General features: G+C 55.6%; 1 protein-coding gene across 2 annotated transcripts in view; it reads left to right on the top strand.

Annotated features, from left to right (window-relative positions):
* The window catches only part of HYOU1 (hypoxia up-regulated 1), a 99,885-nt gene that overhangs the window by 34,859 nt on the left and 42,526 nt on the right, over positions 1–22,500 (top strand). For both annotated transcript variants that reach the window (XM_076064556.1, XM_076064555.1), the window contains exons 9-10: positions 8,519–8,804; positions 17,416–17,550. In XM_076064556.1, the coding sequence (XP_075920671.1) occupies positions 8,519–8,804; positions 17,416–17,550 (421 nt within the window). The remainder of the gene's footprint in view (positions 1–8,518; positions 8,805–17,415; positions 17,551–22,500) is intronic.

The following is a 22,500-nucleotide window of genomic DNA, read 5'->3' as shown; positions in this document are numbered from 1 at the left end:
ACTCAGTCAGTCACTCACTCACTCACTCAGTCACTCACTCAGTCACTCACTCAGTCACTGACTCAGTCACTCACTCAGTCAATCACTCAGTCACTCACTCACTCACTCAGTCACTCAGTCACTCACCCAGTCACTAACTCACTCAGTCACTCAGTCACTCAGTCAGTCGCTCAGTCACTCACTCAGTCACTCACTCAGTCACTCACTCAGTCACTCAGTCAGTCGCTCAGTCACTCACTCAGTCACTCAGTCAGTCGCTCAGTCAGTCGCTCAGTCACTCAGTCAGTCGCTCAGTCAGTCGCTCAGTCACTCACTCAGTCACTCAGTCAGTCGCTCAGTCACTCACTCACTCACTCAGTCACTCAGTCACTCAGTCGCTCAGTCAGTTGCTCAGTCACTCACTCAGTCACTCAGTCACTCACTCAGTCAGTCGCTCAGTCAGTCGCTCAGTCACTCACTCAGTCACTCAGTCAGTCACTCACTCAGTCACTCACTCAGTCAGTCAGTCACTCAGTCAGTCGCTCAGTCACTCACTCAGTCACTCACTCAGTCACTCAGTCAGTCACTCACTCAGTCACTCACTCAGTCACTCAGTCAGTCACTCAGTCAGTCACTCACTCAGTCAGTCACTCAGTCACTCACTCAGTCACTCACTCAGTCGCTCAGTCACTCACTCAGCCACTCACTCAGTCACTCAGTCGCTCAGTCACTCACTCAGTCACTCACTCAGTCACTCACTCAGTCACTCACTCAGTCACTCAGTCAGTCACTCAGTCAGTCACTCATTCAGTCACTCAGTCACTCACTCAGTCACTCAGTCACTCACTCAGTCACTCACTCAGTCACTCACTCAGTCGCTCAGTCACTCACTCAGTCACTCAGTCACTCACTCAGTCACTCACTCAGTCACTCACTCAGTCGCTCAGTCAGTCGCTCAGTCACTCACTCAGTCACTCACTCAGTCACTCAGTCAGTCGCTCAGTCACTCACTCAGTCACTCACTCAGTCACTCACTCAGTCACTCACTCAGTCAGTCACTCACTCAGTCACTCACTCAGTCACTCAGTCACTCAGTCACTCACTCAGTCACTCAGTCACTCACTCAGTCACTCAGTCAGTCACTCAGTCACTCACTCAGTCACTCACTCAGTCACTCACTCAGTCACTCACTCAGTCACTCAGTCACTCAGCCACTCAGCCACTCACTCAGTCAGTCACTCAGTCACTCAGTCAGTCGCTCAGTCACTCACTCAGTCACTCACTCAGTCACTCAGTCAGTCACTCACTCAGTCAGTCACTCAGTCACTCAGTCAGTCACTCAGTCAGTCACTCACTCACTCACTCAGTCACTCAGTCACTCACTCAGTCACTCACTCAGTCACTCACTCAGTCACTCACTCAGTCACTCAGTCAGTCGCTCAGTCACTCACTCAGTCACTCACTCAGTCAATCAGTCAGTCGCTCAGTCAGTCGCTCAGTCACTCACTCACTCAGTCACTCACTCACTCAGTCCTGTGTGTGTGTGTCTGACACACAAACAACCCCCTACCTCCCCGCGGTGCCGGACCGGCAACTCTGTCGTGGACAGTGCTGTGGGGGGAGATCCAATTTTGATTGGCTCCTCCCCTCATGGCATCTGTGTCCACCACAGGGGCTAAACAGGGGCTCTGGACGGGTGCGAGGGGCTGGTAACCCCTCCACCTTCAAGTAATTACCACGAAACCACGAAATACACTGAAATATGTAACTAATAAGCTTGTGCCGGAGGCCTCAGGGGGCCAGGCGTCTAGGACGTCTCCTGGCCAAACCCCAATTGGCGGAGCCAGGAGATTGAATCTCTACCCTCGGGGCTACTCCAGAAACAACGAAAAGCCACTACGGGTGGCCACGTGGAATGTTCGAACGCTCACCGCGGAGGAGAGGCTGCCACTCCTCTGTCGGGAGCTGGACCGGTACCGCCTGGATCTATGCGGCATTCAGGAGGTCCGGTGGACCGGCTCTGGCTCCTGCCACCATGAGGGGTGGACAGTCCTCTACTCGGGGCAGCAGACTGCCAAACAACAGGGTGTGGGTCTTCTTTTGAACAAAAGAATGAAGGGGGCGTGGGAGCGTGGCGGTGAGGTGTGGGAAGCTGTAAGCCCCAGGCTACTTTGGGCTCGCCTTCCCATCAACCGGAGGCGAGGAATGGTGGTCGTGGTTACTTATGCCCCCACCGAAGATGAACATCCGTGGAGGGATGCAGGCAAGACCGATGAGTCAGATGCCTTCTATGACCTGTCACAGGTGCTGGCTAAAGTGGCCCCTTGGGATAGAGTCATCATGTTGGGTGACTTCAATGCCCGAGTTGGTCATGATACTGGCACCTGGTCTGGAGTGATTGGAGGGCATGGGCCAGATCAGCTCAATAACAACGGTAGGAGGCTGCTAGATTTTTGTGCAGCTCATGGGCTTGTAATTACCAACACGCTGTTCCGGCATCGGCGCATCCACACAACATCATGGATGCATGCCGGGTCCAAGCAAGAACATCTGCTGGACTACATAGTGACGGACCAGCGGATGTGAGCCCCATGTCCTTGATACCAGTACCTACCGTGGAGCTGATCTGCCCTCTGACCATCGACTAGTCATCTGTAAGATGCGCCTGCCATTCTTCCACTCCGGTGGTGGGTGTACACCCAGGACCCCATTCCAACCTAAAGTGGCCTGGTCTCAGTTATCTGATGAAAGTTGCAAGCGAGAATTTCATCATCGCTTGCGGCTGGGATTGGCATCGTCCCCGACTCCTCCTGATGTCGAGGGTAAATGGGCGAGGTTTAGGACTGTGACTCATGCAGCTGCAATGGCTGCTTTGGGTACGCGGTCCAGACCTCCCCAGAGACCCTGGCTGACAGAGGAGGTGTTCAGGATAGTTGAGAAAAAGCGACAGGCCCACTGTCATCGGCTACAGAATCCCACGTCAGAGAATGAGGAGGCCTACCGCAGCCTTCGCTCGGAGGTTCGGAGAGCCGTGAGGCGCTGCAAGGATGGGTGGTGGTCGCGGGTTGCTGAGGAGATGGAGTCTGCCTCAGTGGCCCGTGATCACAAATCTCTATTTAACTCCATCAAAAAAGTAACCTGCAGCGCCACACCTATTACCATCATTAGGGGAAAAAACGGTGATCCAATCTCTGACCCCCAGGAACAGGTTTGCAGATTTGCTGAGCATTTCTGTGAGGTCCTGGCGGAGGGAAAATACCTCAGCCAGGAAAACATCGTGGCACAAAGTGAGGATGACCCTGCTGAGGCTGCGGTGCCTCAAATATTGGATGAAGTCACCCCCTGTGAGTGGCTGGCTGAGGTGCCATCTGTTGAGGAAGTACTGAGGGCGATCCGGAGTCTGAGACCAGGAAAGGCACCGGGCAGAGATGATCTCCCAAGCGAAATGCTGAGGGAGGGTGGCGTTTGTGCACAGACTGCCCTATATGACATCATAACAACAGTCTGGACCACTGGACGGGTTCCGCAGGATTGGAAGGATGCCCTGGTGGTCCCCCTTTTTAAGAAGGGGGACTGCACAGACTGTAACAACTACAGGGGCATCTCACTCCTCAGTGTGCCGGGAAAGGTCCTGGCAAGGATTATTCAGCATCGCCTTGCCAGGCACGCTGAGGAGAGGCTTGCGGAGCCCCAATGCGGTTTCAGGAAAGGGCGGTCCTGCACAGATGCCATATTTTCTGTCCGTCTGCTACAGCAGAGGTGTAGGGAATTCCAACAAGACCTACATCTCTGCTTTATTGACCTGGTCAAGGCCTATGATACCATCAGTAGGCCTGGGCTCTGGGTTGTTCTTCGTGCTTTTGGAGTACCTGACCCTCTGCTCACGATCATTAAGGACCTTCATGATGGTGAGCGGGCCCGGGTAAAACTACGTGGCCGGGAGTCAGAGCCATTCCCTGTACACCTTGGGGTGCGACAGGGATGTCCTCTGGCTCCCACATTATTTAACATCTATTTTGACCACGTAGTTCGTGAAGCCTTCAATAGCTGTACCGGGGGAATCTCCATATGGTACAGATATAATGGTGAGGCTAATCGATGCCCGGGTGCGGTCAAGGGATGGCTCCCTATTGCTCAACCACGTTATGTATGCTGATGATTTGGTAATAGCTGCTCAGTCAGAGGATGAGTTGGAGACGCTGCTGCTGAGACTGGAGCGTGCCACTAAGAGGTGGGGCCTTACCATCAGCCCCACCAAAACTAAGCACCTGCCTGGGTATTTTGTACCATCGGACACTCCACCCCCACAACTCCCAATCGGTGATGGGGCAGTTGTGGAGAGAGTGGAGAGTTTCCCATACCTGGGCAGTGTGCTTATGACTGGCTCCAGTTTAACAGCAGAGGTCTCACTCCGAATCAGTCGAGCGGCAATATCTTTTCATCGGTTGCGTAACGCTGTGTGGAAGCTACCTGGTCTGTCGCTCCGCACTAAGCTTCAGGTCTTCTCGGCCACGGTCATTCCCTCCCTTCTCTACGCTTGCGAAACGTGGACCCCCCTAATGGAACATCTTCGCCGGTTAGAAACATTTAGGCTGGCCTGTCTACGATCCATCCTGGGTTTAACCAGACTGGATTGTGTGAGGAGCTCACAAATCCTTGAAAGATCTGGGCAGGGTCCCATCGGTGAGCTCCTCCGGCAGGCAAGGCTGCATTGGCTGGGTCATATAGCCCGCATGCCCAGCCACTGCATGCCAAAACAGCTTTTGATCGGACGGATCAAGGGGGCTAAACGGGCGCGGCACGTCTAGAGAAGAGATGGAGTGACGTGGTACAGGAGGATGTGGAGCTGAGTGGACTTGCCGATGAATGGTACCAGTGGTGTCAAGATCGGCCTCTGTGGAGGAGGCTCGTGAAGGATGCTACTGGGCAGTTGGAGGCAGTCGCCATCCAACAACAACGGAGGGCGGAGGAGCGACGCTCACAACAACGAGCGGAGCGCCGGGTAGCTAAAGCACAGCAGGTTGGCACAGTAGGGGGCACAGGTGGTGCATCAGCCAGTCATCTCAGTCAGTCGACCCGTGGCACCTGGGTCTGCCCCGTGACCTCCTGCCAGCGGGCGTTCGACACTTCACGTGGCCTCAGGGTGCACATAGCCTGGCACAAGCATCGTGGTGACGTCACCGCCACTTAGTGGCGAATGGCGGTTGTTGTTGTTGTCTCTGTGTGTGTCTCTCTCTCTGTCTCTGTGTCTCTGTGTGTCTCTGTGTGTCTCTGTCTGTCTCTGTGTGTCTCTGTCTGTCTCTGTGTGTCTCTGTCTGTCTCTGTGTGTCTCTGTGTGTCTGTGTGTGTGTGTGTGTCTCTGTGTGTGTGTGTGTGTGTCTCTGTGTGTGTGTGTGTGTCTCTGTGTGTGTGTGTGTGTCTCTGTGTCTCTCTCTCTGTGTCTCTGTGTCTCAGCTATGACCCCACGCTGGGCGGTATGGAGATGGACGTTCGCCTGTCTCTGTGTCTCTCTGTGTGTGTCTCTGTGTCTCTGTGTCTCTCTCTCTGTGTCTCAGCTATGACCCCACGCTGGGTGGTATGGAGATGGACGTTCGCCTGTCTCTGTGTCTCTGTGTCTCTGTCTCTCTGTGTCTCTGTGTCTCTCTGTGTGTGTGTCTCAGCTATGACCCCACGCTGGGTGGTATGGAGATGGACGTTCGCCTGTCTCTGTGTGTCTCTGTGTGTCTCTGTGTCTCTCTGTGTGTCTCTGTGTGTCTCTCTCTGTGTGTCTCTCTGTGTGTGTCTCTCTGTGTCTCAGCTATGACCCCACGCTGGGTGGTATGGAGATGGACGTTCGCCTGTCTCTGTGTGTCTCTCTGTGTCTGTGACTGTGTGTGTGTGTCTCTGTGTCTCTGTGTGTGTCTCTCTCTGTGTGTGTGTGTCTGTGTGTCTCTGTGTCTCTGTGTGTCTCTGTGTGTGTGTCTCAGCTATGACCCCACGCTGGGTGGTATGGAGATGGACGTTCGCCTGTCTCTGTGTGTGTCTCTGTGTGTCTCTGTGTGTCTCTGTGTGTGTCTCTCTGTGTGTGTCTCTCTGTGTCTCAGCTATGACCCCACGCTGGGTGGTATGGAGATGGACGTTCGCCTGTCTCTGTGTGTCTCTGTGTGTGTGTGACTCTGTGTGTCTCTGTGTGTGTGTCTCAGCTATGACCCCACGCTGGGTGGTATGGAGATGGACGTTCGCCTGTCTCTGTGTCTCTCTGTGTCTCTGTCTCTCTGTGTCTCTGTGTCTCTCTCTCTGTGTGTGTCTCAGCTATGACCCCACGCTGGGTGGTATGGAGATGGACGTTCGCCTGTCTCTGTGTCTCTCTGTGTCTCTGTGTGTCTCTCTCTCTGTCTCTCTCTCTGTGTCTCAGCTATGACCCCACGCTGGGTGGTATGGAGATGGACGTTCGCCTGTCTCTGTGTGTGTCTCTGTGTCTCTCTGTGTCTCTGTGTCTCTCTGTGTCTCTGTGTGTGTGTCTCTGTGTGTGTGTGTGTGACTCTGTGTCTCTCTGTGTGTGTGTCTGTGTGTCTCTGTGTGTCTGTCTCTCTCTCTGTGTCTCTGTGTGTGTGTGTCTCAGCTATGACCCCACGCTGGGTGGTATGGAGATGGACGTTCGCCTGTCTCTGTGTGTGTGTCTGTGACTGTGTGTGTGTCTCTGTGTGTGTCTCTCTCTGTGTGTCTCTGTGTCTCTGTGTGTGTCTCTGTGTGTCTCTGTGTCTCAGCTATGACCCCACGCTGGGTGGTATGGAGATGGACGTTCGCCTGTCTCTGTGTCTCTCTGTGTCTCTGTGTGTCTCTGTGTGTCTCTCTCTCTGTCTCTCTCTCTGTGTCTCAGCTATGACCCCACGCTGGGTGGTATGGAGATGGACGTTCGCCTGTCTCTGTGTCTCTCTGTGTGTCGCTGTGTGTCTCTCTCTCTGTCTCTCTCTCTGTGTCTCAGCTATGACCCCACGCTGGGTGGTATGGAGATGGACGTTCGCCTGTCTCTGTGTCTCTCTGTGTCTCTGTGTGTCTCTGTGTGTCTCTGTGTGTCTCTCTCTCTGTCTCTCTCTCTGTGTCTCAGCTATGACCCCACGCTGGGTGGTATGGAGATGGACGTTCGCCTGTCTCTGTGTCTCTCTGTGTGTCTCTGTGTGTATCTGTGTGTGTGTGTGTCTCTCTCTCTGTCTCTCTCTCTGTGTCTCAGCTATGACCCCACCCTGGGTGGTATGGAGATGGACGTTCGCCTGTCTCTGTGTGTCTCTCTGTGTGTCTCTGTGTGTGTCTCTCTCTGTGTGTGTCTCTGTGTCTCTGTGTGTGTCTCTGTGTCTCTGTGTGTCTCAGCTATGACCCCACGCTGGGTGGTATGGAGATGGACGTTCGCCTGTCTCTGTGTGTCTCTCTGTGTGTCTCTGTGTGTCTCTCTCTGTGTGTGTCTCTGTGTCTCTGTGTGTGTCTCTGTGTCTCTGTGTGTCTCAGCTATGACCCCACGCTGGGTGGTATGGAGATGGACGTTCGCCTGTCTCTGTGTGTCTCTGTGTGTGTCTCTGTGTGTGTCTCTGTGTGTGTCTGTGTGTGTCTCTCTCTCTGTGTGTGTCTCTCTGTGTCTCAGCTATGACCCCACGCTGGGTGGTATGGAGATGGACGTTCGCCTGTCTCTGTGTGTCTCTCTGTGTGTCTCTGTGTGTCTCTCTCTGTGTGTGTCTCTGTGTCTCTGTGTGTGTCTCTGTGTCTCTGTGTGTCTCAGCTATGACCCCACGCTGGGTGGTATGGAGATGGACGTTCGCCTGTCTCTGTGTGTGTGTCTGTGTGTGTGTGTGTCTCTGTGTGTCTCTGTGTGTCTCAGCTATGACCCCACGCTGGGTGGTATGGAGATGGACGTTCGCCTGTCTCTGTGTCTCTCTGTGTGTGTCTCTGTCTCTGTGTGTGTGTGTGTGTCTCTGTGTGTGTCTCTGTGTGTGTCTCTCTCTGTGTCTCAGCTATGACCCCACGCTGGGTGGTATGGAGATGGACGTTCGCCTGTCTCTGTGTGTCTCTCTGTGTGTCTCTCTGTGTGTCTCTGTGTGTCTCTCTCTGTGTGTGTCTCTGTGTCTCTGTGTGTGTCTCTGTGTCTCTGTGTGTCTCAGCTATGACCCCACGCTGGGTGGTATGGAGATGGACGTTCGCCTGTCTCTGTGTCTGTGACTGTGTGTCTCTGTGTCTCTGTGTGTGTCTCTCTCTGTGTCTCAGCTATGATGCCACGCTGGGTGGTATGGAGATGGACGTTCGCCTGTCTCTGTGTGTCTCTGTGTGTGTCTCTCTCTCTGTCTCTCTCTCTGTGTCTCAGCTATGACCCCACGCTGGGTGGTATGGAGATGGACGTTCGCCTGTCTCTCTGTGTGTGTCTCTGTCTCTCTGTGTCTCTGTGTCTCTCTGTGTCTCTGTGTGTGTGTGTCTCAGCTATGACCCCACGCTGGGTGGTATGGAGATGGACGTTCGCCTGTCTCTCTGTGTCTCTGTGTGTGTCTCTGTGTGTCTCTCTGTGTCTGTGTCTCAGCTATGACCCCACGCTGGGTGGTATGGAGATGGACGTTCGCCTCCGCTCGCTGCTCTCACAGCGCTTCCTGGCAACGGCAACAGCCGGCCGCTCCGGTGGTGGTGCTGGTGGTGGTGGTGGTGATGGTGCTGGTGGTGGTGGTGATGGTGGTGGTGGTGGTGCTGGTGGTGGTGGTGATGCGTTGGCGGTGATGCTGGCAGGCAGCGCCCGTGCCCAGAGCAAGCTCCTCCGTGAGGCGGAGCGCCTCAAGGTGGTGTTGAGCGCCAATGCCGAACACACAGCTCAGGTGGGAGCTCATTCACTCGCTCACTCATTCACTCGCTCGCTCACTCATTCACTCGCTCGCTCACTCACTCATTCACTCACTCACTCACTCGCTCGCTCACTCACTCACTCACTCGCTCACTCACTCGCTCACTCACTCACTCGCTCACTCACTCGCTCACTCGCTCACTCGCTCACTCGCTCACTCGCTCACTCGCTCGCTCGCTCGCTCGCTCACTCGCTCACTCGCTCACTCGCTCACTCGCTCACTCACTCACTCACTCGCTCACTCACTCACTCACTCGCTCGCTCACTCTCACTCGCTCGCTCACTCACTCACTCACTCACTCGCTCGCTCGCTCGCTCGCTCACTCGCTCACTCACTCGCTCGCTCACTCACTCACTCACTCGCTCGCTCACTCGCTCGCTCGCTCACTCACTCACTCACTCACTCGCTCACTCGCTCGCTCACTCGCTCACTCACTCGCTCACTCGCTCACTCACTCGCTCACTCACTCACTCACTCACTCGCTCACTCACTCGCTCACTCGCTCACTCGCTCACTCGCTCACTCGCTCGCTCGCTCACTCACTCACTCACTCGCTCACTCGCTCTATCCCACTCGCGTCTCTCTCTCGCTCGCTCCCTCCAACTCACTCCCTCCAACTCACTCACTCCAACTCACTCACTCCAACTCGCTCACTCCAACTCACTCACTCCAACTCACTCACTCCAACTCACTCACTCCAACTCACTCACTCCAACTCACTCACTCCAACTCACTCACTCCAACTCACTCACTCCAACTCACTCACTCCAACTCACTCACTCCAACTCACTCACTCCAACTCACTCACTCCAACTCGCTCACTCCAACTCACTCACTCCAACTCGCTCACTCCAACTCGCTCACTCCAACTCACTCACTCCAACTCACTCACTCCAACTCACTCACTCCAACTCACTCCGTCCAACTCACTCACTCCAACTCACTCACTCCAACTCACTCACTCCAACTCACTCACTCCAACTCACTCACTCCAACTCACTCACTCCAACTCACTCACTCCAACTCACTCACTCCAACTCGCTCACTCCAACTCACTCACTCCAACTCGCTCACTCCAACTCGCTCACTCCAACTCACTCACTCCAACTCACTCACTCCAACTCACTCACTCCAACTCACTCACTCCAACTCACTCACTCCAACTCACTCGCTCTCTCCCTCGCTCGCTCCCTCGCTCACTCCAACTCACTCACTCCAACTCACTCACTCCAACTCACTCACTCCAACTCGCTCACTCACTCTCTCCCGCTCGTTCGCTCTCACGCTCACTCTCTCACTCCAACTCTCTCACTCCCCTCGCTCGCTCACTCTCTCTCTCTCTCACTCGCTCCCTCACTCTATCTCACTCGCTCCCTCACTCCCTCACTCGCTCACTCACTCGCTCACTCACTCGCTCGCTCACTCTCTCACTCACTCACTCGCTCACTCACTCACTCACTCGCTCACTCACTCACTCACTCGCTCACTCTATCCCACTCGCGTCTCTCTCTCTCTCGCTCGCTCCAACTCACTCACTCACTCACTCTCTCCCGCTCGTTCGCTCTCACGCTCACTCTCTCACTCACTCTCTCTCGCTCCCCTCGCTCGCTCACTCTCTCTATCCCTCTCTCTTACTCTATCCCACTCGTTCCCTCACTCCAAATCTCTCTCTCACTCGCTCCCTCACTCGCTCGCTCGCTCACTCACTCCAACTCTCTCTATCACTCGCTCCCCGCTCGTTCACTCGCTCGCTCCCTCTCTCCAACTCACTCTCTCACACTCACACTCTCTCTTTTTCTCTCGCTCCCTCTCCCACTCGCTCCCTCACTCCCTCACTCACTCACTCCCTCCCTCGCTCGCTCGCTTGCTCTCTCTCTCCAACTCACTCTCTCTCCCTCGCTCTCTCTCTCCAACTCACTCTCTCTCCCTCGCTCGCTCGCTCACTCCAACTCACTCTCTCTATCACTCACTCTCTCACTCTCTCTCGCTCCCTCGCTCGCTCCCACTCACTCCCTCCCTCCCTCGCTCGCTCTCTCTCTCTCCAAACTCACTCTCTCTCCCTCGCTCGGCTTCCCTCACTCCAACTCACTCTCTCTCTCTCGCTCTCTCTCTCCAACTCACTCTCTCTCCCTCGCTCGCTCCCTCACTCCAACTCACTCTCTCTCTCTCGCTCGCTCCCTCTCTCCAACTCACTCTCTCACACTCACACTCTCTCTTTTCTCTCGCTCCCTCTCCCACTCGCTCCCTCACTCCCTCACTCACTCACTCCCTCCCTCGCTCGCTCGCTCGCTCTCTCTCTCCAACTCACTCTCTCACTCGCTCCCTCACTCCAACTCACTCCAACTCACTCTCTCACTCACTCTCTCTCGCTCGCTCCCCTCGCTCGCTCCCACTCACTCCCTCGCTCGCTCACTCTCTCCAACTCACTCTCTCACTCTCTCTTTCACTCGCTCTATCCCACTCGCTCCCTCCCTCGCTCGCTCGCTCACTCCAACTCACTCTCTCACACTCACACTCTCTCTTTCTCTCGCTCCCTCTCCCACTCGCTCCCTCACTCCAAATCTCTATCCCACTCGCGTCTCTCTCTCGCTCGCTCCCTCGCTCCCTCCAACTCACTCACTCCAACTCACTCACTCCAACTCGCTCTCTCACTCCCTCGCTCCCCTCGCTCGCTCACTCCAACTCACTCACGCTCACTCTCTCTCTCACTCTCTCTCGCTCCCCTCGCTCGCTCACTCTCTCTATCCCTCTCTCTTACTCTATCCCACTCGTTCCCTCACTCCAACTCTCTCTCTCACTCGCTCCCTCACTCCAACTCACTCCAACTCACTCACTCCAACTCACTCACTCCAACTCTCTCTCTCACTCTCTCTCGCTCCCCTCGCTCGCTCACTCTCTCTATCCCTCTCTGTCACTCTATCCCACTCGTTCCCTCACTCCAAATCTCTCTCTCACTCGCTCCCTCCCTCGCTCGCTCGCTCACTCACTCCAACTCTCTCTATCACTCGCTCCCGCTCATTCACTCGCTCGCTCCCTCTCTCCAACTCACTCTCTCACACTCACACTCTCTCTTTTTCTCTCGCTCCCTCTCCCACTCGCTCCCTCACTCCCTCACTCCCTCCCTCCCTCGCTCGCTTGCTCTCTCCAACTCACTCTCTCACACTCACACTCTCTCTTTTTCTCTCGCTCCCTCTCCCACTCGCTCCCTCACTCCCTCACTCCCTCCCTCCCTCGCTCGCTTGCTCTCTCCAACTCACTCTCTCTCCCTCGCTCGCTCCCCTCGCTCGCTCCCTCGCTCGCTCTCTCTCCCACTCTCTCACTCTATCACTCTCTCTATCCCACTCGCTCCCTCACTCCAACTCTCTCTCTCTCACTCGCTCGCTCGCTCCCTCACTCCAACTCACTCTCTCACTCTATCACTCTCTCACTCGCTCCCTCACTCCAACTCACTCCAACTCACTCCAACTCACTCTCTCACTCACTCACTCTCGCTCGCTCCCCTCGCTCGCTCCCACTCACTCCCTCCCTCGCTCGCTCTCTCTCTCTCTCACTCTCTCACTCGCTCCCTCACTCCAACTCACTCTCTCACTCCCTCCCTCCCTCGCTCGCTCTCCCACTCGCTCCCTCACTCACTCTCTCTCTCTCACTCTCTCTCTCACTCTATCCCACTCGCTCCCTCACTCCCTCACTCCCTCACTCCCTCACTCACTCTCTCTCTCACTCACTCCCTCACTCACTCCCTCACTCTCACTCTCTCTATCTCTCACTCACACTCTCTCACTCACTCCCACTCGCTCCCTCACTCGCTCCCTCACTCAGTCTCTCTATCCCTCACTCTCACTCTATCCCACTCGCTCCCTCACTCGCTCCCTCTCCCACTCGCTCCCTCACTCCCTCACTCACTCACTCTCTCTATCCCACTCGCTCCCTCACTCCCTCACTCACTCACTCACTCTCTCTCTCTCTATCCCACTCGCTCCCTCACTCCCTCACTCCCTCACTCTCTCACTCTCTCACTCTCTCATTCTCTCACTCTCTCTCTATCCCACTCGCTCCCTCACTCCCTCACTCCCTCACTCACTCACTCCCTCACTCACTCACTCTCTCTCTCTCTATCCCACTCGCTCCCTCACTCCCTCACTCACTCGCTCACTCGCTCCCTCTCCCACTCGCTCCCTCACTCACTCACTCACTCTCTCACTCTCTCACTCTCTCACTCCCTCACTCACTCACTCTCTCACTCTCTCAACTCTCTCACTCTCTCTATCCCACTCGCTCCCTCCCTCGCTCGCTCCCTCACTCCAACTCACTCTCTCACTCGCTCCCTCGCTCGCTCGCTTGCTCACTTGCTCACTCGCTCCCTCTCTCTCACTCTATCCCACTCGCTCCCTCGCTCGCTCCCTCACTCTCTCTCTCACTCTCTCACTCACTCTCTCGCTCCCTCACTCTCACTATCCCTCACTCTCACTCCCACTCGCTCCCTCTCCCACTCGCTCCCTCACTCCCTCACTCACTCACTCGCTCACTCTCTCTCACTCTCTCACTCTCTCTCACTCTATCCCACTCGCTCTCTCTCCAACTCTCTCTCTCACTCTCTCACTCACTCACTCGCTCCCTCACTCGCTCACTCACTCCCTCACTCACTCTCTCTCTCTCTCACTTCCACTCGCTCCCTCACTCGCTCACTCACTCCCTCACTCTCTCTCTCTCTCACTTCCACTCGCTCCCTCTCCCACTCGCTCCCTCACTCACTCACTCGCTCTCTCTCTCTCACTCGCTCCCTCGCTCCCTCGCTCACTCTATCCCACTCGCTCCCTCACTCTCTCTCTCTCTCCAACTCTCTCTATCCCTCACTCCAACTCACTCTCCCTCACTCTATCCCACTCACTCCTTCACTCACTCACTCTCTCTATCCCTCACTCTCACTCTCTCTATCCCACTTGCTCCCTCACTCTCTCTCTCACTCTCTCACTCCCACTCGCTCCCTCTCCCACTCGCTCCCTCCCTCACTCTCTCCCACTCGCTCCCTCACTCCCTCACTCACTCACTCTCTCTATCCCTCTCTCTCACTCCCTCACTCTATCCCACTCGCTCCCTCACTCGCTCCCTCTCCCACTCACTCCCTCACTCACTCACTCACTCTCTCACTCACTCTCTCTCTCTCTCACTCTCTCTCTCCCACTCGCTCCCTCACTCGCTCCCTCACTCAGTCTCTCTATCCCTCACTCCTCACTCCCTCACTCACTCACTCTCTCTATCCCTCTCTCTCACTCCCTCACTCTATCCCACTCGCTCCCTCACTCGCTCCCTCTCCCACTCACTCCCTCACTCACTCACTCTCTCACTCACTCACTCTCTCTCTCTCTCTCACTCTCTCTCTCCCACTCGCTCCCTCACTCGCTCCCTCACTCAGTCTCTCTATCCCTCACTCCCTCACTCCCTCACTCTCTCTCTCACTCTCTCTCACTCTCTCACTCACTCACTCTCTCCCACTCGCTCCCTCACTCACTCTCTATCCCACTCGCTCCCCTCACTCCAACTCACTCACTCTCTCACTCACTCTCTCCCACTCGCTCCCTCACTCCCTCACTCACTCTCTCTATCCCTCACTCACTCTCACTCTCTCTCTCTCACTCTATCCCACTCGCTCCCTCACTCTCTCTCTCTCCAACTCCCTCACTCCCTCACTCTCTCTCCCACTCGCTCCCTTACTCCCTCACTCACTCACTCTCTCTCCAACTCACTCTCTCACTCCCTCACTCACTCACTCTCTCACTCTCCCTCACTCGCTCCCTCTCCCACTCGCTCCCTCACTCTCTCACTCCCTCACTCACTCACTCTCTCCAACTCACTCTCTCTCTCACTCCCACTCGCTCGCTCCCTCACTCACTCGCTCCCTCACTCACTCGCTCCCTCACTCCCTCACTCCCTCACTCCCTCACTCACTCACCCTCTCTCTCCCTCACTCTATCCCACTCGTTCCCCCACTCGCTCTCTCTCACTCCCACTCGCTCCCTCTCCCACTCGCTCCCTCACTCCCTCACTCACTCACTCTCACTATCCCTCACTCTCTCTCGCTCTCTCACTCTATCCCACTCGCTCCCTAACTCACTCACTCCCTCACTCGCTCGCTCTCACTCCCACTCGCTCCCTCTCCCACTCGCTCCCTCACTCCCTCACTCCCTCACTCACTCTCTCTCTCTATCCCTCACTCACTCTCACTCTCTCTCTCTCACTCACTCCCACTCGCTCCCTCACTCACTCTCTCACTCACTCTCTCTATCCCTCTCTCTCTCTCGCTCCCCTCGCTCGCTCTCACTCCCACTCGCTCCCTCTCCCACTCGCTCCCTCACTCCCTCACTCACTCTCTCTCTCACTCTCTCTCTCACTCTATCCCACTCGCTCCCTCACTCGCTCTCTCTCTCACTCGCTCTCTCTCCAACTCGCTCTCTCTCTCACTCGCTCTCTCTCCAACTCGCTCCCTCACTCTCTCACTCACTCCCACTCGCTCCCTCTCCCACTCGCTCCCTCACTCTCTCTCACTCTATCCCACTCGCTGCCTCGCTCGCTCCCTCCCTCACTCCCTCACTCACTCACTCTACCCCTCACTCTCTCTCTCTCTCACTCTATCCCACTCGCTCCCTCACTCACTCACTCACTCCCTCACTCCCTCACTCACTCACCCTCTCTATCCCTCACTCTCACTCTCTCCCTCACTCTATCCCACTCGTTCCCCCCACTCGCTCTCTCTCACTATCCCACTCGCTCCCTCTCCCACTCGCTCCCTCACTCCCTCACTCACTCACTCTCTCTCTCACTCCCACTCTCTCCCACTCGCTCCCTCACTCCCTCACTCACTCACTCTCACTATCCCTCACTCTCTCTCACTCTCTCACTCTATCTCACTCGCTCACTCACTCCCTCACTCACTCACTCTCACTATCCCTCTCTCACTCTCTCTCTCTCCAACTCACTCGCTCCCTCACTCCCTCACTCACTCACTCTCACTATCCCTCTCTCACTCTCTCTCTCTCCAACTCACTCGCTCCCTCACTCCCTCACTCACTCACTCTCTGTCTCTCTGTCTGTCTCTGTCAGAGACTCTAACTGTGTGTGTGTCACTGTGTGTGTCACTGTGTGTGTGTGTCACTGTGTGTGTGTCACTGTGTGTGTGTGTCACTGTGTGTGTCACTGTGTGTGGTCACTGTGTGTGTGTGTGTCACTGTGTGTGTGTGTGTCACTGTGTGTGTGTGTCACTGTGTGTGTGTCACTGTGTGTGTCACTGTGTGTGTGTGTGTCACTGTGTGTGTCACTGTGTGTGTGTGTCACTGTGTGTGTGTCACTGTGTGTGTCACTGTGTGTGTCACTGTGTGTGTGTGTCACTGTGTGTGTGTCACTGTGTGTGTCACTGTGTGTGTCACTGTGTGTGTGTGTCACTGTGTGTGTGTGTGTCACTGTGTGTGTGTGTCACTGTGTGTGTGTGTAACTGTGTGTGTGTGTGTAACTGTGTGTGTGTGTGTGTAACTGTGTGTGTGTGTGTGTAACTGTGTGTGTGTGTGTAACTGTGTGTGTGTCACTGTGTGTGTGTGTAACTGTGTGTGTTTCACTGTGTGTGTGTCACTGTGTGTGTGTGTCACTGTGTGTGTGTGTCACTGTGTGTGTGTGTCACTGTGTGTGTGTGTCACTGTGTGTGTGTGTCACTGTGTGTGTGTCACTGTGTGTGTGTCACTGTGTGTGTGTCACTGTGTGTGTGTGTGTGACTGTGTGTGTGTGTGACTGTGTGTGTGTGTAACTGTGTGTGTGTAACTGTGTGTGTGTGTAACTGTGTGTGTAACTGTGTGTGTTTAACACTGTGTGTGTGTCACTGTGTGTGACTGTGTGTGTGTGTAACTGTGTGTGTGTAACTGTGTGTGTGTCTGTAACTGTGTGTGTGTAACTGTGTGTGTAACTGTGTGTGTGTGTGTGTAACTGTGTGTGTGACTGTAACTGTGTGTGTCACTGTGTGTGTGTCACTGTGTGTGTGTCACTGTGTGTGTGTGACTGTGTGTGTGTGTGACTGTGTGTGTGTGTAACTGTGTGTGTGTGTAACTGTGTGTGTGTGACTGTGTGTGTGACTGTGTGTGTGTGTGTAACTGTGTGTGTGTGTGACTGTGTGTAACTGTGTGTGACTGTGTGTGACTGTGTGTGTGTGTGTAACTGTGTGTGTGTGTGACTGTGTGTGACTGTGTGTGACTGTGTGTGACTGTGTGTGTGTAACTGTGTGTGACTGTGTGTGTGTAACTGTGTGTGACTGTGTGTGTGTAACTGTGTGTGTGTGTAACTGTGTGTAACCGTGTGACTGTGTGACTGTGTGTGACTGTGTGTGTGTGTAACTGTGTGTGACTGTGTGTGTGTGTGTCTGTGTGTGACTGTGTGTAACTGTGTGTGTGTGTGTAACTGTGTGTAACCGTGTGTGTGACTGTGTGTGTGTAACTGTGTGTGACTGTGTGTGTGACTGTGTGTAACTGTGTGTGTGTGTAACTGTGTGTGTGTGACTGTGTGTAACTGTGTGTAACCGTGTGTGTGTGTGCGTGCGTGGACGTAGGTGGAGAACGTCGTTCCGGACCACGACCTCCGCGTGAAGGTGACGCGCTCTGAGTTTGAGTCTCTCTGCTCCGACCTGTTTGAGCGAGTGGCTCAGCCTGTCCAGGATGCACTCCACAATGCACAAATGACCATGGTGAGTGGTGAGTGTAGGGGTGAGTGTAGGGGTGAGTGGTGAGTGTGGAGTGGTGAGTGGCTCAGCCTGTCCAGGATGCACTCCACAATGCACAGATGACCATGGTGAGTGTAGGGGTGAGTGTAGTGGTGAGTGGTGAGTGTGGAGTGGTGAGTGGCTCAGCCTGTCCAGGATGCACTCCACAATGCACAGATGACCATGGTGAGTGGTGAGTGTAGTGGTGAGTGTAGGGGTGAGTGTAGGGGTGAGTGGTGAGTGTAGGGGTGAGTGGTGAGTGGTGAGTGTAGGGGTGAGTGTAGGGGTGAGTGTAGGGGTGAGTGGTGAGTGGTGAGTGTAGGGGTGAGTGTAGGGGTGAGTGGTGAGTGGTGAGTGTAGGGGTGAGTGTAGGGGTGAGTGTAGGGGTGAGTGGTGAGTGTAGGGGTGAGTGGTGAGTGTAGGGGTGAGTGGTGAGTGGAGTGGTGAGTGGCTCAGCCTGTCCCAGGATGCACTCCACAATGCACAGATGACCATGGTGAGTGTAGGGGTGAGTGGTGAGTGTAGGGGTGAGTGGTGAGTGGAGTGGTGAGTGGCTCAGCCTGTCCAGGATGCACTCCACAATGCACAGATGACCATGGTGAGTGGTGAGTGTAGGGGTGAGTGGTGAGTGTAGGGGTGAGTGTAGGGGTGAGTGTAGGGGTGAGTGTAGGGGTGAGTGTAGGGGTGAGTGGTGAGTGTAGGGGTGAGTGTAGGGGTGAGTGTAGGGTGAGTGGTGAGTGTAGGGGTGAGTGGTGAGTGTAGGGGTGAGTGTAGGGGTGAGTGTAGGGGTGAGTGGTGAGTGTAGGGGTGAGTGGTGAGTGTAGGGGTGAGTGTAGGGGTGAGTGGTGAGTGGAGTGGTGAGTGGTGAATGGTGAGTGTAGGGGTGAGTGGTGAGTGTAGGGGTGAGTGGTGAGTGTAGGGGTGAGTGTGGAGTGGTGAGTGGCTCAGCCTGTCCAGGATGCACTCCACAATGCACAGATGACCATGGTGAGTGGTGAGTGTAGGGGTGAGTGTAGGGGTGAGTGTAGGGGTGAGTGGTGAGTGTAGGGGTGAGTGGTGAGTGTAGGGGTGAGTGTAGGGGTGAGTGGTGAGTGTAGGGGTGAGTGGTGAGTGTAGGGGTGAGTGTAGGGGTGAGTGTAGGGGTGAGTGGTGAGTGGTGAGTGTAGGGGTGAGTGTAGGGTGAGTGGTGAGTGTAGGGGTGAGTGTAGGGGTGAGTGTAGGGGTGAGTGTAGGGGTGAGTGGTGAGTGGTGAGTGTAGGGGTGAGTGGTGAGTGTAGGGGTGAGTGGTGAGTGGTGAGTGTAGGGGTGAGTGGTGAGTGTAGTGGTGAGTGGTGAGTGTAGTGGTGAGTGGTGAGTGTAGGGGTGAGTGTAGAGGTGAGTGGTGAGTGTAGGGGTAAGTGGTGAGTGGTGAGTGTAGGGGTGAGTGGTGAGTGTAGTGGTGAGTGGTGAGTGTAGGGGTGAGTGTAGAGGTGAGTGGTGAGTGTAGGGGTAAGTGGTGAGTGGTGAGTGTAGGGGTGAGTGTGAGTGGTGAGTGTAGGGGTGAGTGGTGAGTGTAGGGGTGAGTGGTGAGTGTAGGGGTGAGTGGTGAGTGTAGGGGTGAGTGGTGAGTGTAGGGGTGAGTGGTGAGTGTAGGGGTGAGTGGTGAGTGTAGGGGTGAGTGGTGAGTGTAGGGGTGAGTGGTGAGTGGTGAGTGTAGGGGTGAGTGTAGGGGTGAGTGTAGGGGTGAGTGTAGGGTGAGTGTAGGGGTGAGTGGTGAGTGGTGAGTGTAGGGGTGAGTGGTGAGTGTAGGGGTGAGTGTAGGGGTGAGTGTAGGGGTGAGTGTAGGGGTGAGTGTAGGGGTGAGTGTAGGGGTGAGTGTAGGGGTGAGTGTAGGGGTGAGTGTAGGGGTGAGTGGTGAGTGTAGGGGTGAGGGGTGAGTGGTGAGTGTAGGGGTGAGTGTAGGGGTGAGTGTAGGGGTGAGTGTAGGGGTGAGTGTAGGGGGTGAGTGTAGGGGGTGAGTGGTGAGTGTAGGGGTGAGTGGTGAGTGTAGGGGTGAGTGGTGAGTGTAGGGGTGAGTGTAGGGGTGAGTGTAGGGGTGAGTGTAGGGGGTGAGTGGTGAGTGTAGGGGTGAGTGGTGAGTGTAGGGGTGAGTGGTGAGTGTAGGGGTGAGTGGTGAGTGGTGAGTGTAGGGGTGAGTGTAGGGGTGAGTGTAGGGGTGAGTGTAGGGGTGAGTGGTGAGTGGTGAGTGTAGGGGTGAGTGGTGAGTGTAGGGGTGAGTGTAGGGGTGAGTGTAGGGGTGAGTGTAGGGGTGAGTGTAGGGGTGAGTGTAGGGGTGAGTGGTGAGTGTAGGGGTGAGGGGTGAGTGGTGAGTGTAGGGGTGAGTGTAGGGGTGAGTGTAGGGGTGAGTGTAGGGGTGAGTGTAGGGGTGAGTGTAGGGGTGAGTGTAGGGGTGAGTGTAGGGGTGAGTGGTGAGTGGTGAGGGGTGAGTGGTGAGTGTAGGGGTGAGTGTAGGGGTGAGTGTAGGGGTGAGTGGTGAGTGTAGGGGTGAGTGGTGGAGTGTAGGGGTGAGTGGTGAGTGTAGGGGTGAGTGTAGGGGTGAGTGTAGGGGTGAGTGTAGGGGTGAGTGTAGGGGTGAGTGTAGGGGTGAGTGGTGAGTGTAGGGGTGAGGGGTGAGTGTAGGGGTGAGTGGTGAGTGTAGTGGTGAGTGGTGAGTGTAGTGGTGAGTGGTGAGTGTAGGGGTGAGTGTAGGGGTGAGTGGTGAGTGTAGGGGTGAGTGGTGAGTGTGAGTGGTGAGTGTAGGGGTGAGTGGTGAGTGTAGGGAGTGAGTGGTGAGTGGTGAGTGTAGGGGTGAGTGGTGAGTGTAGGGTGAGTGTGGAGTGTAGTGGTGAGTGGTGAGTGTAGTGGTGAGTGGTGAGTGTAGGGGTGAGTGTAGAGGGTGAGTGGTGAGTGTAGGGGTGAGTGGTGAGTGTGAGTGGTGAGTGTAGGGGTGAGTGTAGGGGTGAGTGGTGAGTGTAGGGGTGAGTGGTGAGTGGTGAGTGTAGGGGTGAGTGGGTGAGTGGTGAGTGTAGGGGTGAGTGTAGGGGTGAGTGGTGAGTGTAGGGGTGAGTGGTGAGTGTAGGGGTGAGTGGTGAGTGTAGGGGTGAGTGTAGGGGTGAGTGGTGAGTGTAGGGGTGAGTGGTGAGTGGTGTGGTGAGTGTAAGGGTGAGTGGAGTGGTGAGTGTTGGGGTGAGTGTGAGTGGTGAGTGTAGGGGTGAGTGTAGTGGTGAGTGTAGGGGTGAGTGTAGGGGTGAGTGGTGAGTGGTGAGTGTAGGGGTGAGTGGTGAGTGGTGAGTGTAGGGGTGAGTGGTGAGGGGTGAGTGTAGGGGTGAGTGTAGGGGTGAGTGGTGAGTGTAGGGGTGAGTGGTGAGTGTAGGGGTGAGTGTAGGGGTGAGTGTAGGGGTGAGTGTAGGGGTGAGTGGTGAGGGGTGAGGGGTGAGTGGTGAGTGTAGGGGTGAGTGGTGTGGTGAGTGTAGGGGTGAGTGGTGAGGGGTGAGTGTAGGGGTGAGTGTGGGTGAGTGGTGAGTGTAGGGGTGAGTGGTGAGTGTAGGGGTGAGTGGTGAGTGTAGGGGTGAGTGTAGGGGTGAGTGGTGAGTGTAGGGTGAGTGTAGGGGGTGAGTGGTTGAGTGTAGGGGTGAGTGGTGAGTGTAGGGGTGAGTGTAGGGGTGAGTGGTGAGTGTAGGGGTGAGTGTAGGGGTGAGTGGAGTGGTGAGTGGTGAGTGTAGGGGTGAGTGGTGAGTGTAGGGGTGAGTGTAGGGGTGAGTGGTGAGTGTAGGGGTGAGTGGTGAGTGGTGAGTGTAGGGGTGAGTGTAGGGGTGAGTGGTGAGGGGTGAGTGGTGAGTGGTGAGTGTAGGGGTGAGTGGGTGAGTGTAGGGGTGAGTGGTGAGTGTAGGGGTGAGTGGTGAGTGTAGGGGTGAGTGGTGAGTGGTGAGTGTAGGGGTGAGTGGGAGTGGTGAGTGTAGGGGTGAGTGGTGAGTGTAGGGTGAGTGGTGAGTGGTGAGGGGTGAGTGGTGAGTGTAGGGGGTGAGTGGTGAGTGGTGTGTAGGGGTGAGTGGTGTGTAGGGGTGAGTGGTGAGTGTAGTGGTGAGTGTAGGGGTGAGTGTAGGGGTGAGTGTAGGTGTGAGTGGTGAGTGTAGGGGTGAGTGTAGTGGTGAGTGGTGAGTGTAGGGGTGAGTGTAGGGGTGAGTGGTGAGGGGTGAGTGGTGAGTGTAGTGGTGAGTGGTGAGTGAGGGGAGAGTGGTGAGTGTAGGGTGAGTGGAGGGGTGAGTGGGTGAGTGGAGGGGTGAGGGGTGAGTGGAGAGTGGAGTGGAGAGTGGAGTGGAGAGTGGAGGGGTGAGTGGAGGGGTGAGTGGAGGGGTGAGTGTAGGGGTGAGTGTAGGGGTGAGTGTAGGGGTGAGTGGAGGGGTGAGGGGTGAGTGGTGAGTGTAGGGGTGAGTGGTGAGTGTAGGGGTGAGTGGTGAGTGTAGGGGTGAGTGTAGGGGTGAGTGGTGAGTGGTGGGGTGAGTGGTGAGTGGTGAATGGAGGGGTGAGTGGAGTGGTGAGTGTAGGGGTGAGTGGTGAGGGGTGAGTGGTGAGTGTAGGGGGTGAGTGGTGAGTGGTGAGGGGTGAGTGGTGAGTGGTGAGGGGTGAGGGGTGAGTGGGTGGTCATACACTCACTCATACTCACTCATACACTCACTCATACACTCACACTCACTCATACACTCACTCACTCACGCACTTACTCATCTAGTGAGTGAGTGGGTGAGTGTGTGTGTAACAGCACTTGCCCCTACAGCCCTGCTAGAGGCTACCTGGGGGAGCTTTGTCTGTGTGTATGTGTGTGTGTCTGTGTCACTGTGTGTCTGTGTATGTCAGTGTGTGTGTGTCTGTGTGTGTGTCACTGTGTGTGTGTTTCACTGTGTGTGTGTCACTGTGTGT

The sequence above is a fragment of the Petromyzon marinus genome, unplaced genomic scaffold, assembly GCF_048934315.1.
Source record: "Petromyzon marinus isolate PM22_M1 ecotype Great Lakes invasive population unplaced genomic scaffold, UKy_Petmar_22M1.pri1.0 PM_Scaffold_52, whole genome shotgun sequence".
Lineage (NCBI taxonomy): Eukaryota > Metazoa > Chordata > Hyperoartia > Petromyzontiformes > Petromyzontidae > Petromyzon > Petromyzon marinus.
Note: the sequence above shows the minus strand (reverse complement) of the source record. Positions and strands in the feature narration are given on the sequence as shown.